Source organism: Gracilinanus agilis, chromosome 2 (genome assembly GCF_016433145.1).
Source record: "Gracilinanus agilis isolate LMUSP501 chromosome 2, AgileGrace, whole genome shotgun sequence".
Lineage (NCBI taxonomy): Eukaryota > Metazoa > Chordata > Mammalia > Didelphimorphia > Didelphidae > Gracilinanus > Gracilinanus agilis.
The window spans coordinates 607,758,111-607,778,542 of record NC_058131.1 but is presented as its reverse complement, the minus strand read 5'-3'; the positions used below and the strand labels follow the sequence as shown (position 1 = coordinate 607,778,542).

The 20,432-nt window shown below is 35.1% G+C and overlaps 1 protein-coding gene across 2 annotated transcripts in view; it reads left to right on the top strand.

The window, feature by feature from the left end:
• Positions 1-20,432, top strand: part of EFL1 (elongation factor like GTPase 1) — a 250,801-nt gene that overhangs the window by 12,524 nt on the left and 217,845 nt on the right. For both annotated transcript variants that reach the window (XM_044665477.1, XM_044665476.1), the window contains 5 exons: positions 2,033-2,166; positions 4,707-4,844; positions 5,730-5,944; positions 18,354-18,477; positions 20,059-20,135. In XM_044665477.1, the coding sequence (XP_044521412.1) occupies positions 2,033-2,166; positions 4,707-4,844; positions 5,730-5,944; positions 18,354-18,477; positions 20,059-20,135 (688 nt within the window). The remainder of the gene's footprint in view (positions 1-2,032; positions 2,167-4,706; positions 4,845-5,729; positions 5,945-18,353; positions 18,478-20,058; positions 20,136-20,432) is intronic.

The window sequence follows — 20,432 nt, the reverse complement described above, 5'->3', positions numbered from 1 at the left end:
TTATATATTCTAAAGCCCCTGATACTATGCTTTTCATGCAGGAGAGTACCCAATCAATGTTTGTTGAGTTCATTTAACAATTCTAAAGCTAGTTCCTTTATCTATAAAATGAAAAAATTGTACTAGTCCCCTTAAGCTTCTATCTTATCAAATCTATGCAGTGTGAACATGAAGTAATGAGATTGGTTTTTGAGTCATTTATGGAATTAGTTTCATGTAACAGCTTTTCACATTTGTATAGCACTTTTTAAGAAGTTTACAGACTGTTCATACATATTCACTAGTATTTATAGATGAGGTTGTATGTTGCTTTTCTTAAGTCTGACATCTCCATGTAAAGAGTTCCCATTATCTTTATTAGAACAGTATTAATTAACTCAGTTTTCTGTGAAACTGAAGATCCTGCCTCATATTTCTTCATATTAATACTGTGGCTAGTTACTGACTAAAACCTTTATATCGCAAGGGCACTAGGAATTTCTAAGAATTTTGGGTGATTGGGAGTTTGTTGACAAGAGAAAAGATGGCCCTGTAAGACCAAATCTTTTAAAAATTATATGTATCACATAAATATAATAAGGAATATGGACAAAGTGGTATAACATAAAATAAATAGAAATGTAACTGTTTTACCATTCTCATCTTATTATGTTTTTTATGCTTTGTTATATTTATATTCAATAATATTCAATATATTTATATGTTTTATGTTCTCTGTATGTTATAATGCAGAATAGCTTCTAGAATTTTTAAACTCTGCAAAGCAATCTGGATTGTATTTATTTTTTTTATTTCTGAATAACTAATATGAAGAGTTTTTTTAGAATTCTTTTATGAATTTGGCTAAAATAAAATAAATTAGATAGAAAAGAATTACATCAAAGATGGTTTAAAGTGAATGATCAAACCTAAAAAATAGATACACACATGAGGTTTGAGTATGAAGGAGATCAGTTTCACAAGCCATCTGTGAAAAAAGTTACATCTTTGATCTTTCAATAAAATCCTGTGGTTTTTCCTTTTGAAAGGAAACTCCTGACAAAGTAAATTGAGAAAGCAGGGTGATACTGAAGAACCCTCAATTAGGAATCAAGAAATTTGAGTTCTTCTAGTTTTCCCACTAAACTAGCTTTTTGACATTGGTCATATCACCTCTCCTAGCTAGACCTCACTTTCTTCATTTGTAAGAGCAGAGGCTGAGACTAGATAGTCTTGAAGGACCCATTTTGTTTTAAAACTATGATTCTGTGAATCTATATTATCTCATAAAAAACATTTTATTTGGAGGTAGTGCTGGCTATCAGTTATGGCACAAGAATCAAGAGTAATCAGAACCTACATATTTCATTTTAGTTAGTTTTTTTTTTCACAGTTTTGCATAGGCTCCACTTTTCTTTTTATTATGAAATTGGAGCCCCAGTGCTTAATTATGTCCCAAGGACAAATGTGAGAATTGGCAATATGAAACTTGTTCATAAAGTCAACTTTTAAAAATATGATTCTTATCTCAACTGTTTGGCCCTGGAAGCTGTTAAAAGCCTGAAACTACCCTAAGCTTTTGGTACTCTTCTGTATTTGTTCTTTTGATTTCTTTAAGGTATTAGGCTTCAATTTTGCTCTTTTAGAATCTTTTCTCCCAGGATCTTGGTAGGACATGATTTCAGCCTATCTCTCTGCATTCCCTTTCCTTCTCAGTTTATCATGACCATTGAAGTTGTGAAGGACTTCAGGCTTTTAAGTTAATTTGTCAGAATGTCATGTAGTGATTTGCCCTTTATGGAATTCTAAACCATTGGGAAGGGATCACCCTATTTACTACATCCTACTAAGAATTAGAAGTCCTCAATTTGGAAGTATGGATAATAGAACTGAACTTGGGGTGGGGAAAGATTCTGGGGTTGTGATGCAGGATTTTCTGTGAAACTCCTTCATCAGTGTGGAATTTCTTTGCTTTTGTGGCTAAGCACACTTGCTGAAATCCTCTACTCTGCACATTTTAAGATTGTATATGTTTTTTAAAACTTTATTTCAGATGATCAGGAATACCTCATTAATCTAATAGACTCTCCAGGACATGTGGATTTCTCCTCAGAAGTATCAACTGCTGTCCGAATTTGTGATGGCTGTATCATTGTGGTGGACGCTGTGGAAGGAGTCTGTCCACAGGTGATGTACAGTGAGAAACTGCAGCACTTACTTGTAGTAACTCACATATATGTAGCACATTAAAGGTTACAAAGTACTTTCTTAACAACAACCCTGTAAGCAAGGAAGTACAAATTTTTGCAACCCCAGTTTTTACAGATGAAGTAATTGAAGCCCAGAGTGGTTAATTAATATGCCCATGGTTCCAGAGCTAATAGTGTTGTCAGTCAGTGAATGTTTGAACTGGATTCTTTTGACACCAAGCCCAGCGCTCCTTTTACTATCTCACAGCTATTTAAGTCTGCTTTAAACTCTTGCTTGAGGATTAGCACAGTGTTCTATATTAATCATATTATATTAAATATAGTATTTATTTGTGGAGAATGTTTGCCCAAATTCTGATGTTAGAAATGAAGGGGATTTTAAAGATCATTGAGTCTACCTTATTCACTTTATAGATGAGGAATTAGGAAACTTGAGGCTCAGTTAGCTTTAATTAGGATCCTGAATTTTCATTCCTACTTAGAAAGACAAATTGGCTTGCCCTGAGTTGCCCAGGTAGTTTTGGTTGAGATGGTTTCCTGAGTCCCTGATTGACATTCTTCTTACTCTCCATACTGCCTCCTATAACAAAAATACAAAACTGAGGAAGAAAAGTAGTCAAAAAATTCATCTCCCATTCTTGGTGTTTTTTAAGTAGCTATCACATTTTCATAGATAGCTTCTGAATTAAGCAGTCCTCCTGGAGAATGAGAAATTCAGTGTACATGGATGGTATGAGCAGAATGTGTTCTTTGGATTGTTCTTACTATCTGGCTACCATCAATGGGGTGGTGCTGCCTCTTTTTCTTTCCTTTTTTTTTTTTTTTTTTTTTTTTTTTTTTTTTTTTTTTAACATGTATACCTTCTGTTTTAGAATCAATACTAAGTTTTGGTTCCAAGGCAGAAGAGTGGTAAGGGCTAGGCAATTGGAGTGGCCACTTGTCCAGAATCACACAGCTAGAAAGAGTCAGGGGTCAAATCTGAATCAGGCTTGGCTCTATCCACTGAGCCACCTAGCTGCCTCAATGAGGTGCATATCTTGAGGTGAATGTCAACATGGCAACCTTCCTGCTGAAGCTACAGTTTTGGAGAGCTGAGGCATGCAAACTACATAGGTCTCGTGGAAGATTATTCCATTTCTTGATAGGCATATTGATTCATAAATGTGAAATAACCAGATGAGCTCAAGATTGCTTTTTTCCTTTGAAAATAACACATTTGTGGAATATCTTCTGTGTAGCTAACACTCTTCTTATCCCTAAAGCAGAAAGTCTAGAAGCAAAGGGGGCAATTAGAAGGCCCCAGCCCTAATGAAAAGATAAAATTCTTCATTAGGATAGTAACCATGGGCATGGAAAGGAAATGATCATGGATGGATCAGACCTGAAAAGGGTGAATCAGAATGATAGTAGCAGAGGAATTCTTTTTTTTTTAAACATTTATTAATATTTGTTTTTAACATAGTTACATGATTCATGCTCCTACTTTCCCCTTCACCCCCCTTCACCCCCCACCCCCATAGCCGACGCACATTTCCACTGGCTTTATCATGTGTCGTTGATCAAAACCTATTTCCAAATTGTTGATCATTGCATTGGTGTGGTAGTTTCGAATCAAAATTCCCAATCATGTCCACCCCAACCCATGCATTCAAGCAGTTGTTTTTCTTATATGTTTCCTCTCCTGCAGTCCTTCCTCTGAATGTGAGTAGCAGAGGAATTCTAAAGAGAATTTTGAGTCTGGAAGAATGATGGACTTATAGCCACAAATGGAGATGCCAAGAAAGGGAGTTTGATTTTAGCATTGAGTTTGAGGTGATAGTGGAAATTTGAGCAATTTTTCTATTCCTACTGCTTCATCCATTTCTCTTTTCATAGTTATTCTGTGACTTTCCCATAGGGCCTTCTGTATTCACTATAGCTCCTTCAGTGGTTTCTACCAGTTAATTCTACCCTGCTTGTCTTCTCTCTTTTCTTGCTCTCTTTCAGTCTACTGTTTGTCAGTAAAACTTGTCTTCTTTGGTTTCATGCACTTAGTCCTCTGTTTTGATTGTCCTTTTGCATCAGGACAGTAATCTTACAATTAGATTTCAGTTCAAAACCTGGTTCTGCCACTACTGCCACAAAAAATTGAGAATAATAATAAGATAATATATTGTCTGCTTTACAAGGCGATTCATATAAAAGTACTTTGTAAATTGCAAAGCATTTTATCAGTGTGAGTAGTTCTTATTAAAAATGGAGCATCTCCCTAACCCCACTCTCCCCAAATTTGTCACTCCTAATTTTAGCTCAGTACCCACTTCAGGAAAATTTTCATGATTAAACCAGTTCCATTTTTCTGACCTTTCCATCAAGTATCTAATAAATGTCTCCTGTATTTGCTAAGTTATGTGAAATGGATTGTGATCAGATTGGATGAAGTACATTGATTATTTTGCATCGAAGATTTAAGATTTTCTTAATATGGTTTAATTCTGTCATGCCCATAAGCTGTATTTGTATTTGTGTTTCTGTTAGACACAAGCAGTTCTTCGACAAGCCTGGCTAGAAAACATCCGCCCAGTTCTAGTGATCAATAAAATAGATCGTTTGATAGTGGAACTGAAATTCACACCTCAGGAAGCATATTCTCACCTGAAGAATATCTTAGAACAGGTACCATTTCAAATTATAACTGTTTTCAAACTGGGGAGGTCATAGGAAAGTTTAAGAGGAACAGTCCTTGGGATAAAAATTGGTACGCTGGATGGGATAACTTCTGGAAAACTGGATGAAGTTTTCTTCTCAAAAGATCTGAATTTCGAATATGTTATAGGCATCCACAAAGGGAAAAATGAGTTCAAACTCACTTTCTAAAATAGTTGGAACTATCTGGACCTGTGCCTCCAAGTAAATGGAGGGGTGCATGGGTCTGGGGGAGGGTAACAGTGGTGGGAAAATTGACTCTGAGTCCCTTAAAATAAATTTTAAGATTTATTTGTATCCCTAGCACTTAGCACAAGGCTTCATATATAGTAAGTAATTAAACACCTTCAAGTTTGCTGTGTAAAAGTCAAAATGATCAAAACTGAACCACATCCAAAAAATCATTAAAAAAAATTCCTCCTCTACTATCTGTAGTCATAGGTCATCAATTTAAAAACAATATGACTCCGGTGAAGCAATGCTTTTGTGCTGTCAAGGTTATCAATATGTGCTGTTATTTAAGCATGTTGGAAAATAAAAATGAAAATCAGGTAGATGGTTTGACAGTGTTTATTTGCTTGCATTAAAATCACAAAGATGACCTTTCAGAATACTTTTCGTTTACTCTGGACAATTTGGTTATATCTTATTTGAAGTAAGGTCAGAAATATCTTTGATAAGATAAGTTAGTCATACATTTTTCTTCATGAATTGAATATGAATTGGCAGCAACCTTTTGTTACTTCAAAAGCTAGCTACCGGGAGTTAGGGAGTATGTACCCCACAGTGGATATCCCACAGTGGCCATCTCTTACCATCTGGATGACATTTTTGTATTTTACCTGTCTTCCCTAGATTAATGCACTCACTGGGACTCTTTTTACTTCTAAAGTCTTAGAAGAATGGGCCAAAAGAGAAACTGAAACCCAAGCGAGTTCAGATTCTGTACCAGGAGAGCAAGTTTATGACTGGAGTGCAGGCTTGGAGCATACAGATGATTCTCACCTTTACTTCTCACCAGATCAGGGAAATGTGATATTTACAAGTGCAATAGATGGATGGGGCTTTGGGTAAGTCTTTGAATCCAGTAGAGATTATAGTCATAAGAAAAATAAAAGACTTTTCAACACCATTGTTGTTATTATATTTTCTGCCATTCCAAGAGGCAATATCATAGTTGAAAGAGTGAGAAGAGGTCTTATTGGAATATTGGCCCTGAATAGTAGATGCGCAGCCATGTGTAAGCCAGGTCATATCTCTGGGCCTCAATTTCTTAATTTACAAAATGAAAATACTATAGTACTTAGATGAAATGATGAGACACTATATACCAATTATAATTGTTACTATTATACCATCATTGATATTATTATGCTATCAGTTAATACTTTTTCATATGAGATAGAGAATAGTTTATTCTCTTTGGACTCTTTCTCCATTTTCTTTGTAACAAGCTTTTGATTATCCACAACAACACAGAGAAGTTACATGGATAAACCAAAATGAATGGTTGTCCAAAAATACTTTATATTTGGTTTTGTAATGCATCTTACAATTTGGTATAAGCCAAGTGATAATGCATTTTGAGTTCTTATGTTTTCTTCAGCAAAATAGTAGTCAAATTAAATGACAAGAATACAGTGCTTGAACACCTGTCATGTGCAAGATGAAATGAATAATCCCATGTATATGCTTTTTCTGGTCCCTTGCTATTTGGCTTCTATATCTTGACTTTCATTGTATGCTGTTTACTTTCTAGAATAGGTTTGGTGACTGAATTGTTTTTATTTTTGTCCATTTCCCATCAGGTTCCCATTCCACACCTTCCCAAACATTGCAACCATCTAAAAAAAATTCCAACAAAACACAAGCCATCCTCTAACACAAAAATATTGAAGAACATGTAGTGAAAAACACCTTTCTGGGTTCAAAGCACTTCTTTTCCCTTTACCAGTTTTGTTTTGTTTAGTTTTATTATCTGTTTTATCTAGTCTTATAAACTAGTCCTAAAATTCTATTACATAAAAATGATTTGTATTTCCTGTGGAGTTTCTTATAAAGGGATTTAACTAAACTTAAATTAGTTTACCTTACTAGAGCACATAGCTATTGATAATAGTATGGGGAATAAGAGGAGTAAAATGAGAATAGCAAGAAATGAATACCAGAGAAACTGAGTACGAGAATTATTTTTAGCAGACATTCCAGGAAACAGATAATCTTCATATGGATAATTCAGGGTTAATTATATGAACTAATTATATGAATTTCCTTCCAGTTCTTAGACTTTTTCCATTACTCTCTGCATTTGGGTAAGATCATGTACCAAGCTAGATAATATAGCTATTATTACACTATTTAATTTTTGAGAAGCTATTTGAATAGACAGCTTTTTTTTTTTGTCCCTAATAAAACTTAGAGGCAGTGAGAAGCAACATAAAATGTGAATAGAATTCTGATCTCTAAATTAGGAAAATTTAGGTTAAAGTTATACTTTTGATAGATACTAACTCTGTGATCCTGACTTGAGTCACATAATTTCTCAGTACCTGTGAACAGCTCTTTAAGACTTTACTGAGCAGAATTGCTATAGAAATGCATTGGTAAAGGGGACTCTCACCAGAATTTCCTTCTACCAGTGAAAGTACGATTTTGAAATCTTCCCCTTGCTCCAGTTGGACCAGTAGTTTAGGGGGATTTTAATTCTACTTTGCAGTTATGCCTCAAAAGAAGGAAAGAAAAAAAAAAGGAATTTCCAAAAGAATGAAAAAGGTCATTATTATTAATAAAAACAAAACAAAACAAAACAAAACAAAACAAAAATAACCCAAGGAAGTTTTAGCAGTATGAAACCAGATGCTTACTTTTTCATCTCTTTATGAGTATAGTATGTATTCAAGAGCACCAGTGATTGAAATGAGAAAGGACCCAGCAGAGCTTCTGTAGACAGTTTTCTCCAGCAAACTATGTCTTTTTGGACATATAGTTGATTGAGAATGAGTATCCCACATGCCTTAAATGTACAATCTCTCTATTTCCTACATATAGAATTCCCCCCTCTTCCTACAAGGTGGAGCTCAAGCACTGTACTTTTGCATTAAGCCTTTCCATATCCCCTCAAATATTTGTGCTCCCTTCCTTCCACAGCTACCTTGTACTTTTTTATATTTGTTCATTTTATATTTATACTGTTTGTCTTAAATATGTAAGTACAAATTCTTGTTTTTCCCATTAGAATGTAAACTCCTTGTGAGTAGGATTATTTTATTCTTTGTACTAGTATCCCTAGGACCTGGCACCAGTGTGTGGCACATAATTGGTTTATAGGTTTTTAATAAATACTTGCTGAATGTTTCCTATTTACCACCCTTCCAGGTTGTTATTGGCTATCATTGTCACATAAAAAGACTAGTGGCAGTTTTTGGGTGGGAGGGGTTCCTAAAACATTTTGTATTTTTTTAAAAATCCTTACCTTTTGACCCTTACCTTAGAACCAATCCTTTGTATTGGTTTCAAGGCAGAAGAGTGGTAAGGGCTAGGCAGAGGTGGTGGTGACTTTCCCAGGATCATATAACTAGGAAGTACCTGAGGCTCTATTTGAACTTAGGACCTCCTGTTTCTCATCCTGGCTTTTAATCCACTGAGCCACCTCGCTGTCCCCATGTTTTGTATCTTGATAAAAAGCAATATTTATTCCCTTTCTGTAAGCTTTTCTATTCTATAACATATTCAGAAGTTCATTTGGTTCTTTTAATGATTTGTGAGTATTCTTCCAATTGGCCACAAGATGGAGATCTTGTCTTTTTCTTTCAAGGTTACAATTAATATTTCATGTTTATTTAGTTGAAATCTCTTCACTTACAAATTAGTAAAGATTATTTTGTCAGGGAGGTTTATAGGTGGAGAAAGGACAAGAAGAGGATATCTATCTCATTAAATGTAGTTGACATCTCTTTGAGCTCTTGTGTTGTGCATTTTCTTTTTTACCAATCAGAATAAATATCAATCAATAATTCTACCTAGTTAGATATCAGTCTTTGGTAAGTTATATTGCCCACTTTCAGAGAAGCTCATTTTTGATCTGGCAGCAAGGTTTCTATATGAGAAAAGTTTAAATATTACTTTTTTTTTAAACCCTTACCTTTCTTCTTGGAATCAATATGATTCCAAGGCAGAAGAGTGATAAGGGCTAGGCAATGGGGGTTAAGTGACTTGCTCAGGGTCACACAGCTGAGGCCAGATTTGAACCTAGGACCTCCTGTCTCTAGGCCTGGCTCTCCATCCACTGAGCTACCCAACTGCCCCCTAAATATTACTTTTTAAAATAGAAATAGCTGGATGGAGGTTTCTAAAATCTGATCACTGGGAGAAAATTTTAAAAAGTAGAAAAAAAGGATACAAAATAATTGGAATTTGAATTCTTATTTGAAATCCTATGAAAATATCAGTGGATAACTTCATTGAGGCTTTGGCAGGAAACTGCCTACTTCCAATCAAATTAAGAAAAAAAAAAGCAAGTTAAAGCTTGTTATAAGTGGTTATAAAAAAATAGACGCCAGCTTAACAGATAGGTATCTCATTGTGGCAGTTTGCCATGAAAGCTACCAGAGATGACAAGGTACTAAGACTCTTTCCTGCATGTATGTAGAGCAACGGAAATTTTGCAGTGACCAGATTGTGTCTAGCACCTAATGTTTCTCTGCTGCTGGGTTTCAGACTTATGTGAACAAAATTGCCCTTTAAGAGTAGAAAGGTGAAAGGGCTGTAGGAACTATTCTTCATAGATTAATAGGAATAATGAAGCATTCTTTGAAAGAAATGCTTTTTTGGGAAAACAGTTCTATTCATTTTTAAAAGTTACTGTCATGCATCTACCATGTGCTTGGCGCTATACTAGGCACAAAACTGAAAAATGAAATACTCGTCATTCTCAAGAAGCTTGTAATGTACCATGAACATATAACACCTGTGTTCAGTAGAATAGCAACATAAGAAAAATGATTGGTGGGCGAAATCCAGGCTTCTATTGCCAGTATAAATCTTCCAAGTTCAGATACAGGAGCAAGCTACAACATAAGAAGAATAGCAGTAGAGAGAGCCAAGATTTACAAGAGATAATATTTGAGGAGATCCAACAATATAACCTATGTTTTTAGTTACATAAGTACATACATGCAAAAAATAACAATAATAAACCAGGAACTAACCATCCTAATGTAAGAAGAATAATATTTGACCTTATAAGCAAAGCAGTGTATTCCTAAGAGAAGGTAGAATGTGATTAATGTGAATGTGGACATAGGGTAAGCTGATTTAAAAGATATAGGCTAAATAAAAGTGGCAATGATATAGTACTATATATATTTTTTTAATTTAAAATTTTATTTTCGGGTCCAAATCTCTGCCTGCACTCCCTCCCTTACCCACTGAGAAGGCAAGAAAATAGCATTATATTTTTAGAAGATATATTTATATGAAGAAATCTAGCAACTATAATATGGTGAGAAGTTACTGGAGTGAGAATGGGAGGAAAAAATGAATTTATATTCTTATGAGTGTGTTCTATAGGCAACCTGAATAGGAGAAAATAGATGTGTTTAAGAAATCACATAAGACTGGGATGGTGTTGTAGAGATAGGAACTTAAGTTATCAGGACATCTGCTGAACTCAAGGGTCTAAATAAATTTTCATATGCCTTTGTCATTTTATTTTTTAAGAAATCAAGGTAGTGACCAAAGCATCTGCTTACTCTGTAGCTGAATGTGACCAGCAAATGTCTGGAAATAGAACTGATGAGAATCCTAAGAGATAATGACCATTCCATGTTAGAATTTCTGGTAGAGGAAGAGAGTTTATGCATAGTCTGATGTGTAGTATAGATTTGGAGGAAAACAGACTTTAGAGAATAAAATAAAAACAGAGAACAGAAAAAGAATAAGATTTCAAGAGCTCATTCTGGAGGGAAAAATGAGAAAATCATGAAGATAAAAAAAGAGAATTAAGAAGGAAAAGGAGTTGCTAAAGATGACCATCTAGCTGTATAGGGAACTTAGCCATAGAGTTATGTTTATAATAGGGAACTGATGTACAAAACCATGTATAGAAGACTGTAGCAAAGGAATCCAAGTGTTTGTAAGAGTAATATGTTCAGAATCAATCAAGGCTAGTTGGTAAGAACTCATAATAATGTTGAGGGTTTTTTACATATATTTAGGGGCAAAAGAAAGGTCAAAGATAGTACCACTGCTAGAGATGGGTAGGATGATAATGCACAATGGAGAGAAGGCTACAGTTAAAATAAAATCATTGTTTTAGAGCTATGGGAGGTCCTTAGAAGTCAGAGTTCAACCCCTTCATTTTATGGATGAGGAAACTCAGGCTGGGGGCCCTGCTAAATGGAGTTATACATTTGATTGGCTGACGTCTAAATGGTATGAGATTTGTTCTGCTTAAGTCCCTCATTTTACAAATCAGGAAACTGAGGATTCCAAGTGGTTTTTTAAATGTCTTCAGGTGTTTTAATGGCTGTTATCCAGATGATGGGCTAGACTTGTTCTGTTTTATGTCAGAGGGCAAAACTAATAACAGTGAGTGGAGGTTGAGACAGGTTTAGAGTTGTTGTAGTCGAAAAACCTCCAAATGATTCAAACTGTTTAATGTTGATTAGGCTACCTAGGAGGGAGTTTTTTATTCATTAGAAGTTTTCAAACAAAGGCTGTATGTTTACCTATCCAAGATGTTGTAAAAAAGATTCTGTTTTGGGTATACAGTAAATTGAACTGTATGTCCTATGAGGCCTCTTACAATATCACAATTCACTCATAAACTGTGTTGAGTTACTGATTTTAAACATTCCTTGATATCAGTCATAGTTTACCTTTAAAAATTAGCATATATATATGTATATATAAAAATATGTTTGTATATGCATATACACATATGTATATATTTTAATAATACAATTTTTAAAACATAATTTTACATATACTTTATTTTTATTTATTTTTTATTAAAACCCTTAGCTTCCGGCTTAGAATCAAGGCAGAAGAGTGGTAAGGGCCAGGCCAGTGATGGGCAACCTTTTGAGCTTGGTGTGTCAAAATTCTCCAAAAAACTGAGCATAACTCAGGTGGTGTGTCACTTCGAGAAAAAACCCATAATTTAAAAAACAAGAATGTATAATTATGATATATAACTGTATTTAATAAATCAAAATAGATAAATTACCATAGGTAGAATCATCATCTATAGTGCACAGAGTGTCTACACTACCCTTCAGCAAATGTTTCATCCTTGGCATGTGACCCCATACTTCTCTGTATGCGGCCGCATGCAGCTGTGTATCATCGAAAATGGCTTCACGTGTCATAGGTTTGCCATCACGGGGCTAGGCAGTGGAGGTTAAGTGACTTGCTAGGGTCACACAACTAGGACATGTCTGAGGCCAGATTTGAACTGAAGACCTCCCATCTCTAGGTCTACCTCTCAATGCACTGAGCTACCCAGCTGCCCCAAGACTTGAACTTTTGAAAGACTATTTTTCCAGAGTATCAGAGGCCCCCCAAAATGAAATTCTGACAATGTGATTGAAAATGATCCCAATGAGGGAAAACTTGGAGAAAGTTAAATAAAATAATCAATTTTGTGTTGCATAAAATTTGCTCAGCTTTAGAAAGGCCTCGTATGAAAGAACGAATTTAGTATAAATCCAAATCAAATGTGTGGATTGAACCCATAAGAATAGCATCAAAATTAACAAAGATTTGCCCAAAATACCAAGGACAGATAAAAAATCCTTTTTATTATATTTGGAACAAGAAGAGCAAGGAAAATATTTGTTAGAGGAGAGGGTGTGATGTTGACAGATCACAGAAGGCAAAACTGCTTATCTTCTGTTAATTCTTTGTTTTCCAGTTAGGAGAAAGAACTTGTAACTTGAAAAGGGTAGGCGAAAAAAAAATCTTAAAGATGGAATTGAAGCCCAAGATGGGTTCGGACAGTGATGAGCAAACTGTTTCCTGCGGGCCAGATCCAGGCCATAGTTTGCCCATCGCCTTAAGCAATTCCCGAATCACTACATCTGGATGTGGGGGCATAGTTATTAGGGAATTGCTTAAGGCAGTGATGGGCAAACTATGGCCTGGATCTGGCCTACGGGGAATAGTTTGCCCATCACTGGGTTAGGAGATAAGAAGTAGGTAGTATTAAATGAGTTAAGAGTCTTCTAGACCCAGATATATCACTTTTTACATACCTGAACATGTTATCACAGAACTCCCATTAGTAATCTGGAAAAATAATCTTGAGTGGGAGAGGTGTTCAAGAACTACAGGTAGACAAATATTGTCAAAATGGATGAAAAGGTAGATACTAGAAACTTGATGGGTAAGTATTGTGTTGCTCTTTAACAAAAGTCTGTATTAGATTATTAAATCAGATTGAAAGCAATGTAAATATTCAGAAAAGAAAAAGGTAATGAGCTTACTGAGAAGAAATCACATACAACTAATATAATAATTTCCTGTTATGTTAAGGTGACTAGACTGGTAGATTGGGAATGCCACAAACATAGTTTATCTTGATTTTAACAAGATATTTGACAGTCTCTTCTGAACAAGATGGAGAAAGTGTGGTAAATGATATACCATTAGGCAGATTTGTGATACATTAAAACATGGATTTAAAGTAGCTCCGATTAATGAAGTTAATCAGAGTTTCACCTTTGAAAAGGAAGTCTATAGTTTGCCACAGGGTTTGTTCTTGCTGTTAGACATTTTTAAAAGTGATGCAGATGAAGACATGTAAGTGTCATATGTCATAAATTTATACTAGCTTAGGAGAAAGTAGCTAATATGATAACAGAATCAAGACTCAAATTGATCTTGATAGGCTAGAATGATGGAATGAAACCAGTAAGATAGAACTTTACAGAGATAAATCTAACATCTTTCATTTATGCTTAACATTTTAGTTGGACAAATAGAGAATTAGAACTATCTAAAATGACAGCACTTCCCTTGAGAAGGATGCTTGTTCAATATCAATAAGCAGTACAATGTGCTGTCTCTGGTCACTTTAAAATGTGGTGTTTCAGTCAGATAATGGCATTCCCACTGTACTCTGTTTTAGTTAGATCTTCTTGGAGTTATGTTGTTCAGATCTGGGCTATGTTTTTAGAAGATGATGACAGACAGGAATCTGTTCTGAAGATAGTAATAACCAAGTTAGTGAGAACTCTGAAAACCATATCATATGAGGAATGTTTAACTTGAAGAAGTGATTACTTAGATGAGGCAGAATGGTTGTCTTCTGGTATTTAAAGGAGGGTTTTTTTGGAAGCAAAAATGACATTTATTGCATCCCTGGAAGGCAGAATTAAGCTAGAGGATGGAAGTTACTGGGAGGCATGCCTTTGGAAGCAGAACACCTAGAGATCCCTCTTCTTATACTTACCAATTTAGTCTTTCTGTGATGAATCAGGATCATATAGTGCCTTAGGAGGATTATTATAAATATTGATAATCATGACATTGTATTTTGGTGTAGGTATAAAAGATTAGGCTGAATCTCTTGAGCCAAACATTGACCCTAGACTTTTAAAGAAATATTAAGTGAATCTTTATTAGTTTGTTTTTCTATAATTTATGTCTTCTAAGTGTGTGGTTTTTTGTTTTTTTTTTTAAACAATTAGTGGCTCTCTTAAGGGAAGAGGCAAGGGGTAGCTTTAGAAATTAATATGTGAAAACAAAAGTTATCAGTGAAAATAAGATTTTCAAAGAGGGAAGTACATATAAGGAGGTCCAACTAAAGTGAGGCTTTTTACCATAAGTTGATTAAATATAAATTTGAAAATGATTTGAATCAACTGGGTAATATAACGATAGAGTCCCTAGAGTCAGGAAGACCTGAGTTCAAATTTGCCTTGGATTCTTCTTAGTTATGTGATCACGGGCAAGTCATTTAATGTTTGTCTGCTTCAGTTTAACTGTAAAATGAAGATAATTATAACATTTGTTGTGAGAATTAAATGAGATAATATTTTTAAGTGCCTGGAACATAGATACTTTTAATAAATGCTTATTCACTTTCCCTTCCTTTGATTTGGGTAAGGACCATATTTCTTGAAGTTTCATTATTGCCCTGAACATCTACATTAATTCTATTTTTCCTCACTAGTGCTGCCTCTTCCTTTTTTTTTTCCTTTTTTTTTTTTAAAACCCTTAACTTCTGTGTATTGGCTCCTAGGTGGAATAGTGGTAAGGGTTGGCAATGGGGGGCTCAAGTGACTTGCCCAGGGTCACACAGCTGGGAAGGTCTGAGGCCGGATTTGAACCTAGGACCTCCTGTCTCTAGGCCTGACTCTCAATCCACTGAGCTACCCAGCTGCCCCTGCCTCTTCCTTTTTTTAGTTGATTCCCAACCCCTTCCATTTCTCCCTATTTATTACTAAACTTAAATAAGACTGATTGACTGGTAATAAAATCAACAAATTTAAGTGCCTATGTGTCAGGAATACAAATATAAAAATCAGCCACTGTCAAGATTTCTTGAAAAGAGAGACTTTGCTTTTTTTTTTTTAAACCCATTTTTTCTCGTATTTCTTGGGCTTATTATAATTTATAATTTGCCCTATGAAGGCATATATCTTTGTTTTACCTGCCTTGTCTAGTCTGAACGTTGTGTTTAGTGTTCAGTAGAACTGTTCCTCAAGAGTACAATTGATTATGGTCTACAATTCAATAATAGGATTATTAGATAGGCCACTCTTCTCAGAGGGAAAAGAGAATTTTTGTTTTTAATGCTAACTAATCTCCAAGAAAAGAGTCTAGATTTCATAGAATAAGATAAGAACATTTAAGCTAAAAGAAGCCTTAGATTGTATGCCCCACAAGGCATAATAAAAGTATTGGACTTGGATTGAGGATAACCTGAATCTAGATCCTCCCTCAGGTACTTATTTAGCTGAGTTACTCCTAGGCAAGTCAATAAACTTCTCAACCTCAGTTTCCTCATCTATAAAATTTTGTTATTCATTTGTTTTTCAGTCTTGATCCCATTTGAGATTTTCTTGGTAAAGATACTAGAGTGATTTGTCATTTTCTTTAATACCCTATTTTATAGATGAAAAATTGGGGCAAACAAGGAAGTAACTTGCCCAGGATTGCACAGCTCATAAGTGTCTTGAGGCCAGATGTGAACTAAGGAAGATGAGTCTTCCTAACTCTTTAAGTCCAGCACTACTATCTACTTTGCTACCTAGATGCCCCTGATACCAAATTAATATCTACCAAAGGACCTCTTAGAAGTGCAAGGATCCAAGACAGAAGTGGGAACTTGGAGGCAAAAAACAAGGTCTTTGAATGCACAGGATATCGAGAGACCCAGCAAGACTTGGACTTTTAGGGTGGTATTCGCAATCTTTGCTTTGTATTGATGTATTGATACTGCTATAAGCCAGACTCATCATGTTCCTTTAGATATCGCCGTTGCACTTAGGCCGTGGACTCAAGTATACTCATTGATTTTAGAGTGAGGATATTTAGGCCCAGATAAAATGGAGTTTGCCTCACTGTCACGTATCTAGTTAGTGGCAGAGCCAAAGCTAGAATCTATATTTCCTGATTCCCAAACTAGGATTCTTCAATATTTTGTAGTGTTTATCTCTATTTTTGTCACTAAAATATTATTTTATTAGGGACAGTCCTGGAGTGAACTCATAATTGCTGTGATACAAAGAGGATACCTTTGAAACCTTCTAGTATCTCCTCCCACTTAGTGCAGGAATCTATACTTGCACATCCATGACAGAATTGCTGACATAGTCTAAACTTCTTCCATGTGCTCATGGGAAGATCGAGTGAAGTTTAGAAGGTTCTATTTTGATCAAGTGCTGAACACAGCACATCTGGGATCCCTATATAAAATCCATGTGTTGAAAGGATGAAGTCAAACTGTGTATTAGGAATTGCAGACACCAAATGAATCAGAAAAGCTTAAGTTTTATTGCCTTTGGCTTACCCTCAGAAAATGCTGGCATCTTTTAAGACATCATCTTGAATACCGTGCTTTTTGCAATATCACTTTTTAGAATGTTTAAAAGAAACGACCATTGTAAATGCCTTTTTGGATTTTTAGGTTCAGATACTCACAACTAACTTAGGTCTCTGAAGAAATAAAGTTCTCTGAAAAACAGGAATCTTTCTCTCTTTGCCTTCATTGCAAGTTGCATGCTAAGAGAAGTTTATTTTTTCTTATTTGACATTTGAAGACCAGTAATTTATCCTTTACAGGCAGTATTGAAAAGTACATTCCAAGGAACGTGGATTGGGAGACCTGTATTAGTCTCCATCCTGCCATTAACTCACTGTGCGGTCCTGGGGGAATGACTTTATCTCTTTGAGAATGTGACAGTTCTTTAAGAAGCACCAAGAATGGGAATAAAGTTTTTGACTTCTTTTCTCCTCCATTTCCTCTTTTTATTAAGGGAAAGTGGTGTGGAAGAAGGCAATAGTAGTTTCACTGAGGATTTCACAGGTTTGCTTTCTAATTGTAAGGTGCAAAAATCAGTGTCATTTGCTCTTATTAGGTTGAAGGTGATGACCCTTGGTCATCAAAGACTGCGCAAACAAATGCCAGCTATGGCATGCTTTATGTAGAAATTTAGAAAGGCTTTGAGTGCATGCCAAGCAATGGATTGAATGTCTGGCATTTGAGTTACCTGCCTCATTTCAAAGAAAATCAGTTTCAGATATAGTGGCTATCATGTGACAGAAATCTCTGGCCACAGCAATTGATAAATTTAGGAATGTGGAGGGGTTGTGTATGATCTCTGTCAGGGGAGGAAGTTCCCCCTATTGATGAAATCTCACAGATTTTAATGTGTAGAAAAAAGATTGGGGGAGAAATAGATGCTCTATTTCCCTTGGAGAGGTGACAGAGCTAATATGTGTGACCATAGGCAAAGTACTTGACTTCTTAGTGCCTCAGGCATCTCTGTTAAGATTATAAGCCATTGAGGGCAGCAAGGTGGTTCAGTGGATTGAGAGCCAGGCCTAGAGACAGGAGGTTCTGGGTTCAAATGTGGCTTCAGACACTTCCTAGGTCTTTGACTGGGCAAGTCACTTAATTCCCAGTGCCTGTGTTGGCTATTATATACACTATTGTATATTGTATAATACTATACATGTATAGTATACAATATATAGTTTTGATTCTAACATCGAAGATAAGGATTAAAAAAAAAGGGATTTATAAACCACAGAAGAAATGATTTCCTTGATGGGAGAAAACTTTTCATCCTAGGATTCTGTACCTTGATAAGATCAGAGGCAGTGAATACTCTGTTCCTCTGGTTTGAATATCCCAATTCCCATCTTTTCCTTAGGCCATTTCTTTTTTTACCTTACTTTTGAAATCAATAAAGCATAACATTATATTGTATATTATTCATATTGCTATGGAAAATCACTTTCTTTCAGGATCAAGCATTTTGCCAAACTCTACAGCCAAAAACTTGGCATCAAGACTGATGTTCTTTTGAAGACCTTATGGGGAGAGTACTACCTAAATACAAAATCAAAGAAAATTATGAAAGCTGACCAGGTAAATACAGTAAGATGAAGAGGCACTTTGTAGTGGGGCTCACTATTGATATTACTAAAGAAAAATTAATCTGAAGTTTTCTACCAATAGATATAAGTAATAGCTGATATTTTATGCTCTTCATTATTCAATGTTATATGGAAATTATGACCTTAATAAAATTTTTAACACATGTAGCCCAAATACTAATAATATTCTCTTCATGTAGGTTCATTTATGCCATTTAACAGTTTTCTTTGGATTTCAGAGATGAAGTTGTAATTTTGAGCATTGAAGAAAGTTATGTCTATATTCAAACAGTCACATAAAATGTGGTATATAACATTTTTATATTTAGTTGCATTCTTTCTCTTTGTATATCTAATATCATGTAACAGCTTTAATAGACTTAATTCATCTTCTATTTGTCCTGCTTATACCATGAAAGTCTTTTACTCTTTGTAGTTGGTTAAAAATTAAAAGTCTTCTTCCCCAGTTATTGTGCTTAGATAAGAATTTTTATTTGCTTTTTAAGTTTAGATGGCATAACAACTCATTTCCTTATATAGTCAGGAATTAAGCTCTGATTCTTGTGTAACTGGGTAAATCACATCCCCCTTCTGACCTCTGTTTTTCTATGCTTCTAAAGTCAGACGTTTAGACTTCCATATCTTACAGATCTAAAAAACTGTATCATTAAGGTCACTTCACTACATGAGAACTCAGGGGAAATGATGGAGAACCACACATTTTAAATGTTAAAGATGTATATTTGCCATTTATTATACATGTTGCAGCAATCTGGGGCCACTTAGTATAGTGAAAAACATTCTTTGGCATTTCATTGGTCCTCATGGGACTCTTTGTGTTATAATGCAGCACAGTATTTACTATTCATAATGATGGCTTGAGAATGTTGACTTATATGTAGTATACTCTGTATAAGAAGTAGGGAAATGGATATGACATTGAAGAAAGAGTTTCATATAAAGGGGCCCCTTTAAACCACCTTAGCCCCTGTACTAGGGTAGATAGCCAGTGTCACTATTGGGCATTTGTGGCAAGAGCAATGGAAGTAACTATAGAAATTAATGTTGGTTTAGTTGAATTGAAATGGCATTATTAATGGTGGGGCAACTGCACAGCAAGGTTTCCCTTTTTCATTGTTAAGTATTATTTGTGATACTGTTTTCCACCATTGATAGGTGTAATTGAAATTTGGCTCTGAATGCCAAACTACAAGTTATGTCAAACTGAAAATTATGTTGAGTAAATATTTGCCAAGTGGTGAGACATATAGTAGATAAAGAATCCAGAGTGAAATTGAATCATGTTAAGACATGTCAAATGTTCCAGGTCTCCAGAGACAATCTGGTAGATTCCAGAGAGCAGAGAAATCAGAAGAAGTGGGTAGGAAGTCTGACTCTAGCTTTTAAAAACTAGATTTGTGACCATGGCCAAGAGGCTTCACAAACTCTTTAAGCCTCAATTTCATCTTTAAAATTGTGAGTTAATGCCCTTTGCACATTATTGGGACTCTATAAAGCCTTTTGTAAAATATAAAAGTGAGTTATTATTCCAACCATATATTTTTTTTTACAGACAAAAGGAAAGAAACCTTTATTTGTTCAGTTGGTCCTAGAAAATATATGGAGTCTCTATGATGCAGTCTTGAAAAAGTAAGATTACAATACAGTGTTTGTTATTCAGATCAGTTCTATTTAAGTAATATACTAGTCTTATGTACTTACCACATTTCAAGAAGAATGTGGTTGACAGGGAAAAGTAAAAGAAGTTTTCAACAGAATTGGTTGTGGTTGGTGAAACCAACCATTACTGTTAATATTCTGTCTGTATAAAACATGGCTAAAGGGTGGAGTTAGCCATGATTTTACAACGTGGCATGGTGATGGACTGATGATAATGGCTATATGTTTTCAACAAGCCACTAAAAGAAGATTAATTTGATAAAATCT